This window comes from Orycteropus afer, unplaced genomic scaffold (genome assembly GCF_000298275.1).
Source record: "Orycteropus afer afer isolate SDZICR_OR568_19922 unplaced genomic scaffold, OryAfe1.0 scaffold00292, whole genome shotgun sequence".
NCBI classification, from domain to species: domain Eukaryota; kingdom Metazoa; phylum Chordata; class Mammalia; order Tubulidentata; family Orycteropodidae; genus Orycteropus; species Orycteropus afer.
This window is the reverse complement of record NW_006921879.1, coordinates 652,452-673,539: the sequence shown is the minus strand read 5'-3', so window position 1 is coordinate 673,539 and position 21,088 is coordinate 652,452. Positions and strand designations below refer to the sequence as shown.

The 21,088-nt window shown below is 44.4% G+C and overlaps 3 protein-coding genes across 3 annotated transcripts; 2 read left to right on the top strand and 1 right to left on the bottom strand.

The window, feature by feature from the left end:
* The first annotated feature begins 8,533 nt into the window (after positions 1–8,533).
* PIP4P1 (phosphatidylinositol-4,5-bisphosphate 4-phosphatase 1) lies at positions 8,534–11,338 on the top strand. The gene is made up of 7 exons (XM_007951124.2): positions 8,534–8,696; positions 9,017–9,207; positions 9,584–9,690; positions 10,164–10,269; positions 10,451–10,503; positions 10,605–10,695; positions 11,195–11,338. The coding sequence occupies exons 1-7, from the start codon at positions 8,534–8,536 to the stop codon at positions 11,336–11,338; spliced, it is 855 nt and encodes a 284-aa protein (XP_007949315.1).
* A 1,030-nt stretch (positions 11,339–12,368) lies between these two features.
* Positions 12,369–14,611, bottom strand: APEX1 (apurinic/apyrimidinic endodeoxyribonuclease 1). Its single transcript, XM_007951123.2, has 4 exons — positions 14,554–14,611; positions 14,152–14,339; positions 13,028–13,220; positions 12,369–12,886 (listed from the first exon to the last, which is right to left on the bottom strand). The coding sequence occupies exons 1-4, from the start codon at positions 14,609–14,611 to the stop codon at positions 12,369–12,371; spliced, it is 957 nt and encodes a 318-aa protein (XP_007949314.1).
* A 964-nt stretch (positions 14,612–15,575) lies between these two features.
* LOC103205733 (O-sialoglycoprotein endopeptidase) lies at positions 15,576–20,877 on the top strand. Its single transcript, XM_007951121.2, has 11 exons — positions 15,576–15,699; positions 16,912–17,031; positions 17,177–17,352; positions 18,869–18,964; positions 19,127–19,176; positions 19,312–19,390; positions 19,909–19,974; positions 20,090–20,180; positions 20,419–20,494; positions 20,589–20,687; positions 20,838–20,877. Exons 1-11 carry the CDS (start codon positions 15,585–15,587, stop codon positions 20,875–20,877), a joined length of 1,008 nt encoding a protein of 335 aa, XP_007949312.1. The 5' UTR covers positions 15,576–15,584.
* The last annotated feature ends 211 nt before the right edge of the window (positions 20,878–21,088 follow it).

Here is a 21,088-nt window from a genome sequence, read left to right as displayed (position 1 = left end):
AGGGGAGTAGAGGGAAAATTGCTACATAGGTAAGAGACAAATATTGATTTGGGTGAAGGGAAAGGCAATATAACAAAAGCAAGTGGCCAACACAATAACACTAAGGAAAATGAAGACACAGAGAGGTGCACAAGGGGTACAGACAACAAAAACAAACACTTTTGCATACACAATACTGCATTATCAGTAATAGCAAACATTAATCTATGGGTGTACACATAGGTAGACAAGCTGAATGGTCAGGTATGTCTAGGCAAAAGGGGATGTACCCACGACCATATACAAGTTTGGCAGATGATATTTCTACATATATATTTGTATGTGCTGTAAGAATCTCCATATAAATAGAACTAACAGGGAGCAAAGTTATGATAACTTCTTAGCCACAGTCAAGAACCCTGAGGGAGTGAACTGTTGGACCTGTGGGCTCAGGACTATGGTCACAGAGAACATCAAGCTCAATTGGACATCAAGCCAACAAAAACATTGTTCTACATCCTGCTTTGGTAAGTAGCGACTGGGGTCATAAAAGTTTGCAAGTGCCCATCTTGATGCAATAATTGGTCTCTTCTCTTCTGGAGCAAAGAAGAATGAAGAAAACCAAAGACTCATGGAAATAATTAATCCAAGGGACTAGCGGACCATGTGAACCTCAGCCTATATGATCATGAGACCAGAACTGGATGGTGCCCAGCTACCACTGTCAACTACTCTGAAAGGGACTAGTGCAGGAGATCCTGGATAGAGTGGGAGAATAATGTGGAACAAAACTCAAAATCATAAAAAGACCAGGCTCTGCATGTCAGTGAAGGCAAACACGGGTATGTGGGTGGATAGATGGGTGGACAGACTGAACTATTAGGTATGTCTATGCAGCAGGGAGTGTACCCAAGACCATGTATAGAGTTAGCAGACAATGGTTCTACAAGTGTATTTGTATGTTTTGAAAGAATTCCCAGGGGTATAGTAGGAGTTCTGATAGCATAGTGCCTAAGGCACTTGACTGCTAACCAGGGGGCTGGCGGTTCAAACCCACCAGCCACTCCTTGGAAGGAAAATAGGGCAATCTACTTCCATAGTGATACTGCCTCGGAAATCCAAGGAGGGGTTGCTATGAGTCGGGTCCAACTCGACAGCACATAACAACAACAACAACAACAACATAGTAGAGCTGACAAGGCACAAGGTTGTAGTCACTTCTTGGTCACAGGCAGCTACCCAAGGAGAGCGAGTAGTTGAACCAGTGGGCTCAGGACCATAGTCACAGGGGACATCAAGCTCAATTGGCATAACTTACTATATAAAACATTGCTCCACCTCCTACTTTGGTGAGTAGCAACTGGGATCTTAAAAGCTTGCAAGCAGCCATCTAGATGCAACGATGAGTCTCTCCTCATCCAGAGCAAAGAAAAATGAAGAAAACCATAGATTCATGGAAACAATTAGTCCTCATCACTGGTATACCATGTGATCCTTAGCATGTGATCCTTAGCCTATATGACTATGAGACCAGAAGAACTACATGGTGTCTAGCTACCACTGTCAACCACTTTGAGGAAGATCTATGAAGGAGATCCTGGATAGAGAGGGAGAACAATGTGGAACAAAACTCAAAATCATTTGGGAAAAAAGGTGGGGGGGACCAGTTTGCTGGTCTGATAGAGCCTGGTGGAACCACTGAGACTATGGCCCCTAGCTGCCCTTCAGGTCTGGAATTGAACCCACACCTGTGGTTTCCAGCCAAACAGAAGCCGGGCTTTTGGTTTGACTTTTACCTGAGGTAGATACACTCCTTGGAGAGAACAATCATGGGAGAAAGAAGGGCTGTTTATGCACAGGGAGACAGTTCAAGGGGCAGGAGTGCATGGAGGGATGGACACAGGGAAGAGGTAACTATCAGGAGGAAGTGGGAGGGAAGCTGTTGCATTGTGGTAAATTGTAGTCTACTTCATGAGATAACGTGTGTGTGAACTGCTGAATGGAAAGTGAATTCGCTCTGTAAACTTTCACCCAAATCACAATTTAAAATAATAATAATCATACAATACAATATTATTTTTTTTTCCCTAAAAGAAAAAAAGACCAGGCTTATTGGTCTGATAAAGCCTGATGAAACCCCCAAGAATGTGGTCCCTAGTTACCCTTTAGGCCTGGAATTGTTCTCACTCCCATGGCTTCCAGCCAAACAATAGACAGGCATATGGGGTGAACATTTACACCAGGTAGATACACTCCTTAGAACAACCAGTGATGAGAGATCAGAAGGGCAGTATTTGCAGAGGGAGCTAGCTCAGAGGGTAGGAATGCATAGAAAAGAAGGACACAGAGAAGAGCTAACTCCTATTCCCAGGGAGGAAGTGGGAAGAGAGCTATTACATTGTGGGGATTGCAGTCAATATCATGAAACAAAATGTGTATGAATTGCTGAATGGAAAATTAATTTGCATTGTAAAATTTCACTCAAATCACAATACAAAATAAAACAAAACAAAAAACAAGAATTCCACTGCTTTCTCTCCACTTTTACAAACTTGACAAAGAACATCATGCTTGATAAAGTAGAAGGTCAGTGAAAAAGAGGAAGACCCTCAACAAAATGGATTGACACAGTGGCTGACCAATGGGCTCAAGCACAGCAACAATTGTGAGGACGGCACAAGACCATGCAGAATTTAATTCTGTTGTACATAGGGTTGCTATGCTTCAGAAGTGACTCAAGGGCAACTAACAATTACAACAAAGGGTACAGAATCAGCAGTTGTGTGCAGTGTGTTTATCTGCTTCAGTATGAAGAATGGTATATGTTGTTGTTGTTGTTATATGCCATCGAGTCAGCCCAGACTCCCTCCTTGGGTTTCCGAGGCAGTATCACTACGGAAGTAGATTGCCCAACCTTCCTTCCGAGGTGTGGCTGGTGGGTTTGAACCGCCAGCCTTCTGGTTAGCAGTCGAGTGCCTTAGGCACTATGCTCTATTTAGTGATCAAAAAAATGAAATAATCAATTATTTCTCTTTAGGCCTTCAAAAGGCAAATCCCGTGCCCTATTCCCCTATGACTTTTTTGGTCTGTCTTCAACACCCCAGTCCAGAGGTTCCTAACTGTTTCAGTTTATCATGCCTTTAGCATATGCCTTAATTTCCTAGTGCAGTTATAATAGAAATTCCACAAGTGGTGATTTTAAACAGAAAGTTATTTTTTTCACAGTTCAAGAGGCTAGAAGTCCGAATCCATGTCATTGGCTCTAGGGGAAGGCTCTCTCTGTTTGCTCTGAGGAAAAATCCTTGTCTCCACTTCTATAAGCCTGGGCATTCATCAGTTCCTTTACTATCTTCACATGGTCCCTATCGTTCCCCATTTGTGCTTGCTTGCTCCTCCCTGCATCTAATATGTTCCTTTCATATCTTAAGAGTCACTAGGGTTAAAACATACCCTACCCTGATGCAGATTCATTAATATAACAAAGAAGACCCTATTCCCAGATGAGATTGCATCCACACATTTAGTGGTTGAGCTTCAAACACATATTATGGGAGAATACCATTCAATCCATAATACTATCTCTGCAATTTTTTTTTTTTTACAGCAGCTGTAGGTTAAAAGAAACATCTACCAGTTCTGTTCTTTAAGTAGTTGGCTCCTAACAATTTAGCAGTCATTTGAAAAAAAATAATACACATAAATTGAAAAAAACTGTATTTTATTCTTAAATAACCACACATAGTTACTAATGGGATATGTGTTTCTGTTGGGCACTGTACAATTTTTAAAACACTGCTAACTTTATATCCTGGTCCATGAAGATTTTCATACAGTAGCTACTTTATATCAGAGGTATATGGACTGAATTGTGTCTCCCAGATTAGACCATGATTTTCAGTATTATATAATTATCCTCTATTTTGTGATCTAATGTAATTATCCTATGTGTTGTAAATCCTAATGTCTATGATGTTAATGAGGCAGGATTAGAGGAAGTTATGTTAATGAGGCAGGATTAAATCTATAGCATTAGGTTGTGTCTTGAGTCAATCTCTTCTGAGATATAAAAGAGATTAAACAATCCAGCAAAGAAGAGGGACCCTAGCCCCCAAGAAAGAAAAGCCAGGAACAGAGTGTGTCCTTTGGATCTGGAGTCCCTGTGCTGAGAACCTCCTAGACTCAAGGGAAGATTGATGCCACAGCTCATGGAGATCTCCATGGAAAGCCCACCCACAGTGTTGAAAGGAGACAAGGGCCTTGCTCCAGAATCCACAGAGAGAGAAAGCCTAGAGCCAGCATTCTAAATTTAGCCTTCTAGCATCCTAAATGGTGATAATAAATTTGTTTGTTAAAGCCATCCACTTGATGTATTTCTATTATACCAGCACTAGATAACTAAGACAAGAGGGATCTCCTGAAACCCAATTTCTCAAAGATAGTTTATCTTCAAAAGGAATCTAGTGCAATCTAATGCTTAAATTATGAAAAAGCTAGTGGTTCACATGGGAACTCTGGTGCTGTAGTGCCTAAGGCATTTGACTGTTAACCAGAGGGCTGGTGGATTTGAACCACCAGCCACTCCTCAGAAGGAAGATTGGGCAATCTACGTCTGTAGTGATACTGCCTTGGAAACCCAAGGAGGGGTTGCTATGAGTCAGATTTGACTTGACAGCAGTGAGTTTGGTTTGGTTTGGGAGTCCTTCACATAGTGTACAATAGATGTTGAAAAGAGATGTCTCTTTTTTGTGTGTGTGTGTGATTTGAGTGAAAATTTACAGAGCAAATTCACTTTCCATACAGCAGTTCACACACACTTAGTCTCATGGCATTGACCAATTTACCACAATCCAACAGCTCCCCTCCCACTTCCTCCCGATAGTTACCTCTTCCCTGTGTCCATCCCTCCATGCACTCCTGCCCCCTGAGCTGTCTCCTGTGCATGAACAGCCCTTCTTTCTCCCATGATTGTTCTCTATAAGGAGTGTATCTGAGTTTCTCTTTAAATTTTAAACTATCCCATGTTGTCCCTCTGAACCTTGGCACACAGTTTGTGAATCACAACCTCAGTCAATTCATGTCACTTCATTCTTTTATCTACAGTATAAATATGTGGGCTCTGTTATCAAACTACCTGTGCATGAATTCCAGCTTCCCTCCTTACCAGTTGTGTTATTCTATACAGGTAAAATTCTCATAGCACCTGTTGTTGTTCAGTGCTGTCGAGGTGTCTCTGACTCATAGCGACCCTATGCACAGCAGAACGAAACGTCACCCAGTCCTGAGCCAGCTCCATGCTTCTTGCTACACTTGAGTCCTTAGCCGCTGCCACCATGTCAATCCATCTCATTGAGGGCCTTCCCCTCTTTCATCGACCCTCCACCTTACCAAGCATGACATCCTTCTCCAGGGAATGGTCTCTTCTGACAACATGACCAAAGTAGGTGAGACGAAGTCTGGCCATTCTTGCTTCCAAGGAGCATTCTGGCTGCACTTCCTCCAGGACAGATTTGTTAGTTCTTTTAGCAGTCCACAGTACCCTCAGCATTCTTCGCCAACACCACAGCTCAAAAGCATCAGTTCTTCTTTTGGTCTTCCTTATTCATCGTCCAGCTCTCACATGCATATGAGGCGATTGAAAATGCCATGGCTTGTGTCAGGCGCACCTTAGTCCTCAAGGAAACATCTTTGCTCTTCAGCACTTGAAAGAGGTCCTTTGCAGCTGATTTGCCCACTGCTATACGTCATCTGATGTCCTGACTGCTGCTTCCATTGGTGTCAATTGTAGACCCAAGCAACGTGAAGTATTTGACAATTTCAATCTTTTCTCCATTTATCGTAATGTTGCTTATAGGACCAGTTTTGAGGATTTTTGTTTTCTTTGTATTGAGATGTAATACATACTGCAGACTGTATTCTTCTATCTTCATCAGTAAGTACTTCACAAGTCATCCTCACTTTCAGCAAGCAAAGTTGGGTCGTCAGCATATTGCAGATTGTTAATGATTCTTCCTCCAATCCTAATGCCACGTTCTTCTTCATATAGTCCAGCTTCTTAGATTATTTGCTCAGCATACAGATTGAGTAATTATGGTGAAAGGACACCACCCTGATGCACTCCCTTCTTGATTTTTAACCCTGTAGTGTTCCCTTTTTCTATTTGAATGACAAGCCTCCTGGTCTATGTACAGGTTCCTCATGAGTACAATTAAGTGTTCTGGAATTCCCATTCTTCTCAATGTTACCACAATTTGTTAATATCCACACAATCAAATGCTTTTGCTTAGTCAATAAAACACAAGTAAACATCTTTCATAGCACCTAGGATACTATTAAACACACATGAACTACTGGCTGTTATTATTCCCCATTGTATCTTTTCTTAAAAAAAAAAAAAAAATTAAATCTTTTCTCAACCAACTTTACCACGAATTGGATGTGAAGAAAAACTAGAAGTACATCCAGCCTATCAACACTGATTCTAATCTTATACTATCTAAAAGCATAGCCACTAGCCACATGTAAATATTTAAATTTAAACTTAAATTAGCCAAAACTAAATAAGATTAAAATTCAGATCCTCAATCATACTAGCTACATATCAAGTGGTCAGTAGCCACATTTGGCCATTGGCTGCCATTTTTCTTAACACAGAAGCGTTTTCATCATCACAGAAAGTTCTATGGGACCAACTACAGTGGAGTTGATTTTGATTCAAGGTGATTCCATGTGTCACAGTAGAACTCTATTATAGAGTTTTCAATGGTTGTTTTTTCAGAAGCAGACGGATAAATCTTTCTTCCAAGGAGCCTGAGTGGACTCAAACCTCTAACCTTTCGTTAGCTGCTGCTGCCTTTGTTACCTAGTGCTGCTATAACAGAAATACCACAAGGTGGGTGACAAGGTGGCCCTTCCTAACAGGTACTTGCTTAGCTAAGGGAGACTACTTCAGTAACACTGTAAAACAAAAAGGCCTCTTTAAGATAATTCATTTTCACTCTATCATCCACCATTAATCTCATCCTAACCTTTAATAATTAAGAAAGACGAGTAAATCATTCTTTCCAGAACTAGGAGCTGTCCATCTTGACTGTCCCTTATTCTACCCGTAAAAATCAAAGAAAGTTTAAACAACAACAACTAAAAAAAAGTTCACCAAATGAAGGGAAATCCTACGTATTTTTTCTCTGCCTGGGTATTCATTTAGATCGGTTTGATAGGTTTGAAAAGGAGTAGTCTTATCTACTCTGCCACGCAAGTTGAATATGAATGTGTGTGAGTTGGCTGTATGTTAGTCTGAGGTGCTTAAGGTCTTTTCCAACAATTGTCAGACTAGCCTTCTCTATTAACAGTGTGAGGAGCCCTAGTGCCACAGCGGCTCCCTCCTGGGAACTGAACAGCAGGTGGTTGGAACCCATCAGCTGTTCTGGGGCGAAAAGACCTGGCAATCTGCTCCCATAAAAATTACAGCCTTGGAAACCCTGTGGGGGAAGTTCTTCTACTTTTCTACAGGGTAGTTATGGACTGCATGGTAACGGGTTTATTAGCTCATTCAACAAACATTTATTATGCATATGTGCTAGGGCGGGTGTCACAAAATCGGGCAAAGGATGAGATTTGCTTCTATTGGTAGACGCAGACTCTTAAAAAATAATTTCACAATTTAAGGGCGGTGACGGAGGAGTGTGGTGTGGCGCCTGCAGAGACAGCTTCCGGGAGAAACCTGTCTTGTTCCAGAGTAACTTCAACGAGAGAGGTTGAGAGTGATCATTTTAACGTTTTAATCCATTTCCAACTGGTATATAACTTTGGGTAGAATACCACCTGTGGACTACTGTCCCTCCTACCACTGGTCAGAACTCAACTTACGTAGCACAGCAGCAAGCTAAATAAACCTCCAGCACTCTTTTATTGCCTGCCCTCTAAGATGCTTAAGCCACGCCCCCACAGTTCTGGCGCTAAATTCGAGCCAGTAAAGTTACGCTCCAAGGATCACAGGATGAGAGAAAGGAAGCCATGAGCCAATGACAACCCAGTTATAACGCAAAGGGGGAGAAAAATCTTTTAGTGGTTCGTTTGGACCAATGATGAGCAGACTACGCGCCCGCTCCGGGAGCGTAACAGAAGCCGCGCAGCTTCCTGAAACTCAGGACGAGGAAGCAGCAGCAGTTTAACCCCACCTTCTGGTCTGGAGGTAGCGCGATGGCCCGCGCTTCCAATGAGTCGCAGAATCTCTAGTCACGTGCAGTTTTTGCAGCCTCCAGCTGCATCCGGCAGGTCATGTGACAGTTGACGCTAAAGTCGCTCTCCAATGGAAAAGAAGAGCTGCCTTCACAAGCCCAGGAATTGGTTTATCCCCACTAATAATAGAATGGCGGGGGCGGGGTAGCTTATCACGTGCTGAGGGACTGAACGGGGCGGGGTAGGCCACTGGTTGCGGGGTGAGCTGGGCGTGCGGCGCGCAGGCGCCCTGGGGACCCGGTAGCGGTGGCGGCGGTGGCTGCGGCGACGGCAGTGCCTCCAACCTTTGCCGGAGCAGAAGGCGGCGGTGGCGGCCATGGCGGCAGATGGAGAGCGTTCCCCGCTTCTCTCCGAGCCCATTGATGGTGGCGCCGGCGGCAACGGTTTAGTGGGGCCGGGCGGGAGTGGGGCTGGGCCCGGTGGAGGCCTGACCCCCTCCGCACCACCGTACGGAGCCGGTAAACATGCCCCGCCCCAGGGTAAGCCCGGGCGGGTCCGAGGTGTTCCCGGGGGTGCTTTGATAGGCGGGTAGGGGGCGGGGCCGAGGGCGGAGGCGGGACCCAAGTGTCAGGTGCGAAGCTACTGCACCTGTGATGGGGTGGGATTTCTCTCCGCAATCGCTAGCAGAACCCAGAAACTGCAGGGGGTTCTCAGAAAGCAAAGGAAAGACCTGAACATTTCTTGCGCGCTAGCTTGGTCAGAAAGGTTGAGAACCAGAAGGAATTCCTTGGCCGGATGGAGCATCAGTGGGGGTGTTTGCACATGACCCAGTCTTGCTTTTTATCTGGTTTCTTTCTAGCATTTCCCCCGTTCCCGGAGGGGCACCCAGCCGTGTTGCCTGGGGAAGACCCACCCCCCTACTCACCCTTGGCTAGTCCCGATAGTGGGAGTGCTCCCATGATCACCTGCCGAGTCTGTCAGTCTCTTATCAACGTGGAAGGCAAGATGCATCAGCATGTAGTCAAATGTGGCGTCTGCAATGAAGCCACTGTGAGTTCTGCATGTCTTCAAAATGGGCCCTGTTTCCTGATCCTCTTTTTGATCCCTGATCGTAAACCCTGAACTTTTAGGCAGGCGTTCCCTAAGTGCTCTTCATGAAACTCGGGTTTCAGTTCAAGAATCTCACACGCTCATTAACCCAGAAGCCACTCACCAAGATAATCTTTACCACTGCTCACTTTCACATCTTTTCTGAATACTAAACCTGGTTCTTATTTGCAAATCTCATGATACATGCCTTTCTTTCACTTCTCTTTCCTGAGTAGGACTTTTCTCTATCTGAGCTCTCCTTAGAAGGTGTTTTGGGAGGGAATTAGAGAGGATTGGGATTAGAGGTTTGCTTGCTAACATCCTCATTATTTTCTAGCCTATCAAGAATGCACCTCCAGGGAAAAAGTATGTTCGCTGCCCTTGTAACTGTCTTCTTATCTGCAAAGTAACTTCCCAGCGGATTGCCTGCCCTCGGCCCTATTGGTGAGAGACATCAGGTGGGGTGGGGCATAAGTGGGAAAAACTGGAAAGCCCAAGAGGATGAATGTTTATAGAGAATGTAAGTGTTTGAGAGCCTAGTGTTAGAAGAAAAAGTTAAGGATTGTTTTCTGCCCAAATGTTAAAGTTGTCTAGCTCATCTCTCAATAAAAAGGTTGGGAAAAAATGATGTCCTTTAGGCAAATGGAGAGCCTTGGTGACTGGGTTGATTATCCTGAGGTGAGAGGAGAATTAGAGACATGATGTTTAAGCAATGTGTTTCCTCAAGGATTCTTTATGGTGGAGATGAAAGATCGAGCTCCTTGAATATACCAAGTAAGAAGACCTTGATAAGAGAGAGAGAGGCAGGGAGTGGCTATGTGTGTGTGTGTGTGTGTGTGTGTGTGTGTGAAGGAGGGACAGTGTAGGGATTCTTACGACTAAAAATACATTGAACATAGTCTTTTTCTCCTACACAGCAAAAGAATTATTAACCTGGGACCAGTGCATCCCGGACCCCTGAGTCCAGAACCACAACCTGTGGGTGTCAGGGTTATCTGTGGACATTGCAAGAATACGTTTCTGGTGAGGAGGGGCATTGATTGGGAAGCCCAGGGAAAAAAACTAGGAATAATTATATATTTCTCTTGAGTAATAAAAATCCTGAAAAGGTGTGTTTTCCACCCTTGCCCCACCCCAGGGTTCTCACTGAGGATGACCCTGCTTCTCACATTAATTGGCTTCTCCTTTTTTCTTTTCTCCATAGTGGACAGAGTTCACAGACAGAACTTTGGCACGTTGCCCTCACTGTAGGAAAGTGTAAGTGAGGGAGTGGCATCATTGAGCTAGTAATCCAGTAATGTGTGGAGTAGAAACTACAGGAGCATCAGAAGCATCCATTCCTGTTTGCCTCCCCACAGGTCATCTATTGGACGCAGATATCCACGAAAGAGATGTATCTGCTGTTTCTTGCTTGGCTTGCTCTTGGCAGTCACTGCCACTGGCCTTGCTGTGAGTAACCTTGACTCAGCCCCTTTCATTCTTCCTGATTGTTTCTCCTGCAGCCTTATCTCCATAGGCTTGGAAATTTGAGAAATGCCTATCCTAAAGAAAGATGAAGGAAACTGAGGACTGTTTGTTCGCTTGAGGTTTTTTTTAAGGCATTGATGAGCTAAAGCTGAAGATAGCTGATAAAGTCTTCATTGTCACTATATATAGGAGTCAAAGACAGCCATTCTCTCTCTACAAACTACAGGACAATAGAGAACTGGCTTAAATTAAGATTTGCTATTAGGAATCCTAACTCAGTTGTGGGACATTAATAAAAACTGACAGATATTTGTCTGGGATGGTAAGATTGTGTTCCTGCCTAGGGCAGGGGAACTGAGCAGCTTGAAGGTAGTTAGAGGTAGATAGGAAATTGGAACAGAAGCTTGAGTTCTGTGGGCTCCTGGGAAGTGGTGGGAGATTGATACTGACGCCATCTTTTGTCCTTGTTCTTCACCTTTAGTTTGGCACATGGAAGCATGCACGACGATACGGAGGTATTTATGCAGCCTGGGCATTTGTCATCCTGTTGGCTGTGCTGTGTTTGGGCCGGGCCCTCTATTGGGCCTGTATGAAGGTCAGCCACCCTGTCCAGAACTTCTCCTGAGCCTACCATGATACACAGACTGTGCCTGACCCCTCCCTGGTGGGGACAGTGACACTACAAAGGGAGCTGGAGTAAAGGGCTCCCTGGGCTTCCGTAAGGGGAGCCAGCAGCTGCCTTCCTTTTCCCTGGGGAGAAGTAGGAAGGAACCAGGCCCTCACTTAAGTTTGGAGGGGTAGGTAAGACCACTGATGGCCATCTGTTCTCCTCCAAGGGTTGCTGTGTTAAGGGTGAAGTAGGTGCAGTGTTGCCCCTAAACCTGGGCTCCAAAAGACGGTTCTAGCCTTGTCCTTCCTATATGCTCCCTGAGAGCCATTCCTGTCCCTTACACATTCCAGGGCAGGGTTAGGGTAGCCCTGGGGGTTTCCCTCCCTCTTGTGCACCATTAGAACCTTGCTGCTGCTATTGCACTTCACCAGGGGCTGGCTCTGGCCTCAGTACCCTAAGTCTCCTCTCCCCACATTCCATGTCCTATGGGGGTGGGGTCAGCCGCTGCTCTGTACAGAACCACAGGAACTGATGTATATATAACTATTTAATGTGGGGGTATGTTCCCCTAGTCCTTTCCTTTCATTCCTCCTTCCAACCTTCTTTACCCCAGTTGCAGTATCTGTCTGGGCTGGGTAGGGTTGCTGTGTCTTGGGGGAGGTTAGGGATTCATCTATGCTTGTAAATAAATAAGGTCATGACTCTACTCTTTCTGTTAACTTGTATATATGAAAAGACAGGGATGATGGGAATGGTACTCCCACCAAGGAGTAGATTAAGAAACAAGACAGCAAGCCTGAAACTATGGCTTTTTATTTTCTCATGGGAAGTCATCAGTAGCTTTTATGTGATGTGAAACAATCCCCCCCCCCAAGAAAAAGAAAAAGGGGAGGGATTTTCAAGATCAAGATAGAAACCAAAATCTGTCACTAGGAGCCTATTGGGAGGATTCACATATAGCATAGCCTTCTCAAGAGAGATTTTAAAGAAGAAATTCTAGTTTAGGGGGCTCATTTTCCAGGCTCAAAGTGATTTTTGGAAGGTGTCACAGTGCCAGGAGTAGGGTGATGGGACAGTGATCACTGCCTAAGGCCTTAGAACGGATCTTGCTGTCACACAATGCAGGTAACAGAGAGTGAGACAACAAAAAATAATCAAGGCGCCAGCCAACATTCTTGGATCGAGCATTCATCATGTAGGTCCAAAATGTATAGGCATAGGCTGTATCGGGGTAGAGATGCCGGAAGCTGTCAGCCAGAGGCACAGCCTGCAGCAATTCCCCAAAGCCTTGGCGCTCTTGTGGAGTAAAGCCAGCATTCTTTTTGTTTCCCTTGGGGTTGTGAAGGTCAATCTCTTCATGAGCCACATTGAGGTCCCCACATAGCACAAGAGGCTTACGTGAAGCCAAGCCCTTCAAGAATTTGCGAAAGGCTTCATCCCAGCGCTGCCGGTACTCCAGTCGCACCAGACCCCGGCCTGCGTTAGGTACGTAGGCTGTTACTAACACAAATGTATCAAATTCAGCTACGATCACTCGGCCTTCCTGATCATGTTCCTCCTCACCTACAGAAAGATAAAAGAGAATGAACATAAACAACTATAACAGAAAAAAGGAAAGGATGAAACAAACTAGAGGAGAAGTGGAGTATTAGCAATTGATTTGGAAGAGCTCGGGAATTAGGGATCAACAGAAGAGGGTCTCACCAATGCCATAAGAGACTTTGAGTGGGCACTGGCGAGACAGTAGGCCCACACCACTGTATCCTTCCTTGTCTGAAGGAGCTGACCAATACTGATGAGATAGTCCAGGAAGGTCCTGAAGTTCAGCTGGTAGCTTTTTCTCTGAACATTTGGTTTCTTGGAGGCACAGAATATCTGGAGCTTCTTCCTTTATCCACTGTGAAGAGTAGAAAATGTCTTAGCATGACAGACATTTATCGAAACTGTATATGGTAAAGAGCTAAGGCACTCTAGTGGCGTAGTGCCTAAGGCATTTGACTGCTAATCAGACGGCTGGTGCTTCAAACCCACCAGCAACTCCATGGAAGAAAGACTGGGCAGTCTACCATAAAGATTTACTATCTTGGAAACCCAAGAGGGTAGCTGTGAGTCGGAATTGACTCGATGGCAGTGAGTTTGGTTTGGTTTTGGTTTCCATGGTAAAGGACTAGGAACTCACAGTTGAGTATTCGTTCAGCAAAACAGTACTTAAATGATAGAAAACATAAGTCTTCTAGTAACAAAGGAGGAAGGTGAGAATAAAGGGTTTTCTATGGCCCCAAAGGAATTTTTTTCTCTGGTGGTGTAGTGCCTAAGGCATCTGACTGCTAACCAGAAGGCTGGTGGTTCAAACCCATCAGCCACTCCTCAGAAGGGAGATTGGGCAATCTACTTCCATAGTGATGTCGCCTCAGAAACCCAAGGAGGGGTCAGTTACTATGAGTCAGATCCGCCTCGACAGCAGTGGGTTTAGTTTTCTTGGTTGGTGTGCAGTGGATAAATTTTTAAGCAGTAGTCAGCTACGAATTTTAAGCACTAGTTATTGGCAGGAAGGATATAGTGAAGATATGAAAGAAGTAGTCCAGTAAAGAGGTTTTTGCAACACTGCAAAAGAATCAAGAACATGAATGAGACAATGGCAGTGAAACTGAAGGAGTGGCCACTTAGGAATACAAGTAGAAGCTCTTGCTGAAGTTCCCACTGTACCTACATGATAATTACAGGCAAGAGAAGAACAAAAACTGCATCCTACGGACAAAAATGTGAGGTAATTAAACTCCACCATCATTCTAGAGAATTTCTCTTCCCCCTCCTTGAATTCCACTCACATCTAAACCTTTCTTCTTAATCCAGGCTCGAAGCCCATCCACATTCCAGGAGCAGATCTTGAGCGTGGCAGATTTGCCACTAGGTGAGGTTTTCCGATCTGGGGGATCCTCATAAAGGACTGGACCCTCTCCTGCTGCCTCTTTCTCATTTTTCTTTGTTCCAGTCTTACTCTTTTTGGCCTCTGGCTCTATAAAGTGAATACACAGTGATAAAAGCTGGTTGTTTCCACCTTTGACCCAGAGTTAACCATACGTCCACTGAGATCCTTAACTTACTGCGACTCAATCACATAAAACTGCAAAAAGATTTAAGTCTGTCCATAACCACCCCACCACCACCCTTCCTTTATGGAGGCATACTCTCTGCAGCCCTCAAGAGAAGGGCTCATTTTACTCTCCTACCGGTCTTGGGCTCTTCCCCATCTTCTGCCACAGCTCCCTTTTTCCCACGCTTCGGCATCCCTGCAACGAATGCTCTTCGGCACCTGATCCACGTCGCGCACCGAAGCAAGATTTTTAATGTTGCCTACGGACGCAAAGAAATCGTGAAATCGGCCAAGGCTGGGGCGGGGACTTCTCCCTCAGGCATCCTCGTACCAGATCTCGCCTTGGTTCTTTTCCCAGCCTCTCTGCATCATAGGCCCTTCAGCCCCACACCCAGTGGACTAATTTTATAGTATTTTGGCACCTTCTCGCGATATCTGCCCTCCGGCTAGTCAAGGATCTTACTAATGGGCCCCGATTCAGGCTGGCCAGTCAGACCTTCAGAGAAAAATCCCTTTATTTTTATGGGAACAGCACCCTCGTACCTGACCTGCTCGGATCTCAGCCAGGCTCCTCCTTACCCGGGCACAAAGAATGGAGCGCTCTTGTGCCCCCACGTGGGTAACTTGTGTGGTCACGTGAGCCTAGATATGCAGCACGTGGCCGAGAAATGCTGATGATTGGGCTGTCTGTCAACACGTGATGGGGAAGCGCGTCATTCCCGCTCCGCTTTATTTCTTCAGGGACTGAAGGCCCCACCCTCCGTCCAAGGGCTGTTTATTTTGGTGCCAGATGCCTCTGTCATTCTGCGATCCTGACCGAAGAGCCTAAAACTCTGCAAGAGGGAAAATATCTGTGGAGAAACCTGGACCTGACCACAGGAGAAATATAAGAGAACGTATAGGAATGTAAAGAGAAAATGCCTGTTCAGTGTGCCTGGCAGTTAGGAGGACAGGTCCTTTAAGGGGCCTTCACAGGTCGCCTTGACGGCGGGGGCGGTGCGGGCTTCACAGGATTTCCACTCGGGGTTCTCTGGAGTTTGTGCCGGTACGTGTCGCTGTCTTGCAGCCGCGTATTCGTCTTTTTCTTTTTCAGCCCACAGTCTGCGGCTTACTGCAGACTCCATAGGTCATCGGAAGCCCTGCTAGGGTTTTGTTTTAGGCTCGGCCATGCCGGCGGTGCTGGGTTTCGAAGGCAGCGCCAACAAGATTGGCGTGGGAGTGGTGCGGGATGGCACGGTGTTGGCGAACCCGCGGCGAACTTACGTCACTCCTCCCGGCACAGGTAAATGAGTAGCGGTCTTGCAGGTTATGGCATGTTTCCCCATATAGCATCACTCTCTGTCTTCCTGAACACCAGTGAAGTGCATTATCACCAGCTGTTAATCTTAGGCTCACTGATACTATGTGACAGTATTAAGAGGACACGAGGCTGGTGAAAAGAAGAGTGACAGGCACTCAGACCTGGATCTGCATAATTCACTCAATTTTTTTTTAGCGCTTTTACTTGCTAAGTATTGACTGGCTGCTGGATATAAAGATAGATGTCATAAGCCTGCTGTAGAGTCAGGAATATAAACATACTTACACTATGGTAAATGGTATCATAGAGGTGCAATCAGTGTATTCTGGAATCAGAAGGAGAGTGAGAGAGCAGAAGGGAAAGACACCTAGCTTAGGTGTCAGAACTCTTCTTTACTTTTAAAATGGCCATAAAATATCTGTATCATTGGCTCTTGAGAATTAAAGTCGCAGACACAATAAAACTTTTAAAGTTATTTTTAAACTTTTGTCTCACCTGTACACTTAGGAGAAAGCAACTGACATGTGTACCTGAAAAACTATATAGGTATGTTTAGCATTCATTCTTCTAGGTACTTGGGCACCGGGAATACAAAAATAAATAAAATAGCCAGTGCTTTGAGCCAGTGCATTTAACTGCATAGTTAAATGAGAGAAGCTCACAATTATAGTACAATAATTGTTACATGTTAAATGCAGCATGTAAACACGCACAGAGTTACATAGGATCACAGAGGAAGATCACCAAAAGCTATGGGGTAGGTATTGAATTAAGTCTTGAGTTTGAAAAAGGGCATTTCTGAGAGCTGAACAGCTTATAGCCAAAGGAAGAAACCAAACTATTGAGTCAATTTCAACTCATAGCTACCCTATAGGACAGAGTAGAACTGTCCAATAGAGTTTCCAAAGCTGTAATCTTTACAGAAGCAGAGTGTCACATCTTTCTCCTGGGGAATGGCTGGTGGGTTCAAACCACCAACCTTTTGGTTGGCAGCCAAGTGCTTTAACTGCTGGGTCACCTACAGCCTTTGTGTATGTATAGGCTGGAAATTGTAAAGAGATATATCTGAAAATGTGGAAGACTGAATAGCTCAGGTGAAAGGGACTTTCCCTACAATACTAAAATTCATTTCTCTTCCTGTGCCTACCATTGCTTCGAAAAATTTATGACCTCCGATTTGTGTCCATCTCGTAGGATTCCTTCCGGGTGATACTGCCCGGCATCACCGAGCTGTTATTCTGGACCTCCTTCAAGAGGCACTAACAGAGGCTGGATTAACCTCCCAGGATATTGATTGTATTGCCTATACCAAAGGTATGACTGGGGGATTGGTCAACAATAGAGGAATATATAGGAGCCTGGCTAGATCGAAATAGCCCATACCTCACCTCTGCTTCCACCACCATCCCTACTTCTCTCTTTGTTTGTAGGATTCTAACTCCTATGTCTATCTCCTTAGGCCCTGGCATGGGTGCCCCACTGGTTGCTGTGGCTGTAGTTGCCCGTACCTTGGCCCAGCTATGGAATAAACCATTGCTGGGTGTGAACCACTGTATAGGCCACATTGAGATGGGTCGCCTCATCACTGGAGCCACCAGCCCAACTGTGCTCTATGTCAGCGGAGGGAATACTCAGGTATACAGAGTACCCCACCCATACCTTTTTAATTTCTAAGGTGCCATACCAGCAACTTATGTGTTCTGTGTGGGTGGTGGGAACTGCAAGAACAGAACCAAACTCATCTGAACCTAAAATACTGTGTATAAAAAATCCACAGCGAGTTTGTAATATTGCAGACTCGGGCAAGAATATCAGAGTATTGGGTGAATTTTAATATGTAAAGATTAGGAAACTCCAGCTTAGAAAATGAGACTGGTAAGGATTGACGCCTTCAAAACAATAGGATTTTATATATTTTGGAGCTTATTTTTTCCGCAAATCTTAGCGATTAAGACTATCTGACTTAGATTTTTGTTTTTGGTGGTAAATATATAGAATTTGTTACTCCAAGCAGGTGAAAATATAAAAACTTTAAGAAACATCTTATAAATGGTTAAAATATTAAGTGCATAGGTGAAACTAGGGTGGTTTTGGATACCTTACAAGACCTTTTGAGATTGGGATCAAAGGATTGTAGTCTTCCTTTCTGACAAACACCTGAAGGGGTTCTGGTCAGAAGTAGTTAAGCATTCGCTTTAGCTTTTGAAAGGGTTATGTTCCAAAACTTCATTTTGTGAAATAATTTTTAAAGATGAGCAGTGCATACTTATGGAAATGATGTGGGACTTTAGGAGGTAGAGGGCAAGGAGCTGGTTGGAACTGGAATGATGACATAAAATGTTAGGGGTTTCAGGTATATAAGGTAGCAGTGGAGGCTATAATGGTTGAAGAGGATGTTCAGAGAGAGAGTTTCTTTTATGGATCTTGCCTAGTCACAAAAAATAAGACAATTGGGTAGAGAGGAGCAGGTAATAGGAGAAAGGCAGAATTTTTCTTTCCCCTTTTGTCACCAGCCTTTTGGCCACTGAAACCCATTGCTGACAGAGTAAGATCTACATCAGAAGGAAGGTAACCTCTATCAGCTCCAGCAAAGGAAAAGGATTTCTCAATGGTCCTTAGGAAGTTCTCAGTGTGGGAGGTGTGGAGCAGATGTGTCAGAGGGTGATAAATATTCTCTGTGCTAGAAGCTGGTCACATATCAAGGATGGACATAAGTCAGTTGCCAGTGCTGAGTTGAGTGAGCCCAGTGTAGGATTTTGAGTTCTTCAAATCTCCCTCTTCCCTTGTTTCCATATATCATTGCCCTGTTAGTATGTTCCCGGCCTCTGTAAAACTGCTTCTGAGGATCATATCAGGAGCTTCCAAACTAGAAAAATGTATATAAAATGGCAGCTTGCTTCTGCCCCAAGCTAGGATATCTAGGATATCTTCTGTAAATTAGGAATCTATTCTGGAAATTGTCAGGTTATACAGGCTGCTTCTCAGATAAGAGCTATAGAAAATTACCCATTCAGGATTTGGGAAAACACTTTTTTTCTATTTCTTATTGGAAAGTTTAGTGGCCTTGTTGATCCTGTGCTGTGCTTTCCCCCAAAGCCAAATACTACTCTTTACAGACTTGAGGTTTCATGGACATCCTCACCACCCTTAGGTGATTGCGTACTCAGAACATCGTTACCGCATCTTTGGGGAAACCATTGATATTGCTGTGGGTAATTGTCTGGATCGCTTTGCTCGAGTGCTGAAGGTGAGCCATTGGGGCTGCAGAGAATAGAAGATGTGAATGAGTTTCTGGGGAGCCATTGAAATGGAGGGAGGAACAGATAAATAAGTTTCCTATAGTTCCTGTATATCAGACCCCATCCTCTTCCATTCACTTCATTCCTTTTTTTTTTTTTTTGTCTGTCAGATTTCTAATGACCCAAGTCCAGGTTACAACATTGAACAGATGGCAAAGCGGTGAGGTGACATAAGATGGAGGGAGGCTTTTAGCGATTTCCTTGCATATTTATTAATGAAGATTGGGGTGGGCTTTGGCTGGGGAGCAGCCAGCTGACTCTAGGCTTAGTGCCTCATATCCTCACTCCCATGTAGAGGCAAGAAGCTGGTTGAGCTGCCATACACTGTGAAGGGGATGGATGTCTCATTCTCAGGTATCCTGTCTTTCATTGAGGTAAGTGTGAGAAAGGTGAAGAGACAGGGGCACTTTCATGCTTTTTTAAAGAAACACATCAGTTTTGCTCACCATTGTATTTCTAGTATGTAATAGTGGTGGCTCGTATCGAATGCTCAGTAAATTCATTCAGCAGATAAGGTTTTGAATACCATCTGTGTGCTAGGTGTTGTCCTAGGCAATACAGGTGCAGCATGGAGCAAAAGAAAAATCTCTGGAGGCCTAGAGGATAAAGAAAGAACAACCCAAAAAAAGAAAAATGTGAAGTGTGTCAGATTATAAGTGCTGTGGAGAGAAAGAAACAGGGTAAGAGGGAGTGTTAGGCAGGCATTCAAGAAATAATTAATGAATCTTGAATGAATATTGCCCACCCTATAGCTCAGTGCCAGTGAAGGACAAAATGTGGTATAAGATGTACTGGTAATTTGAATTGAGAAATAACGTGGTCATCTGAGCGTACTAATTTTCACTGTCATGTAACCCCAAAACCACTGTTTGCCTACCCCTGTTAATTGTAGGATGCAGCCCAGCGGATGCTGGCCACAGGGGAGTGTACTCCTGAGGATCTGTGTTTCTCTTTGCAGGTAATGGAGTAAAAAGTTGTAACAGGAGATTGGGGCTGGGAGGAGTTTTCATATGGTAGAGCAGAACTAAATTGGGATGCCTCCGTGATATTTTCATGATATCTGTCTCTCACAGGAAACTGTGTTTGCAATGCTGGTAGAGATCACAGAGAGAGCCATGGCACATTGTGGCTCCCAGGAGGCCCTCATCGTGGGAGGTGTGGGATGTACGTGTCATTAAACAATATTTCTTTTTCCTATTCTTGGGCATTGTGTATTTTTTCCTGATATTCTAAAACTCTTAGGGTATGGGGAAATCAGTAGTTTCATTTCTTATCCTATTCTTAACCTTTGCCCCTAAACCCCCTGCTTTATCTTTCTAAGTAAATATATAGGAAGTCTATAGCTAGGCCATGGAGAAATGCCTAAAACTGAGCTAACCATATTCCCTACCACTTTACATAGGTAATGTGAGGCTACAGGAGATGATGGAAACAATGTGTCAGGAACGGGGAGCCCGGCTTTTTGCCACAGATGAGAGGTTAAATCCTTTCTCAATCTTTTTATTTTATTTTCTCTCATCACTGATTTTCTGCCATTACATCTCAAATTTCACATCTCTTTTTCTTTCTCAGATTCTGTATTGACAATGGAGCCATGATAGCCCACGCTGGCTGGGAGATGTTCCGAGCTGGACACAGGACCCCTCTCAGTGATTCTGGAGTCACACAAAGGTGAGGGATTCACCTCTTGGAGGGGAGATCAGCTTGCATGGGAGATGTGCAAGAATCAGCAGGGAGGAGAGTCCAGGATAGTGAGGGCAGAGAAGAACTGCTAATGGATAGCCTTCCCCCATATTTTTCCTTATGTTTCCTATTCCACAGGTATCGAACAGATGAAGTAGAAGTGACCTGGAGGGACTAACAAGATTACCAGGATCACAGTAGATAGTGCCCTAAGTGAAGTCCAAGGTCCTTAATCTTTATCGTGATGTGGAAATCCTGGAAGGCTTTGAACTCCCCTCTCCCCTCATTCAATTTCCAGGATGACTCAGCAATAAAGTATTTTTGGTTTTGTATGTTGGTAATTGGCTTGAGTTGTTCAGGACCAGTATAGAATTAACACCATGTAAATT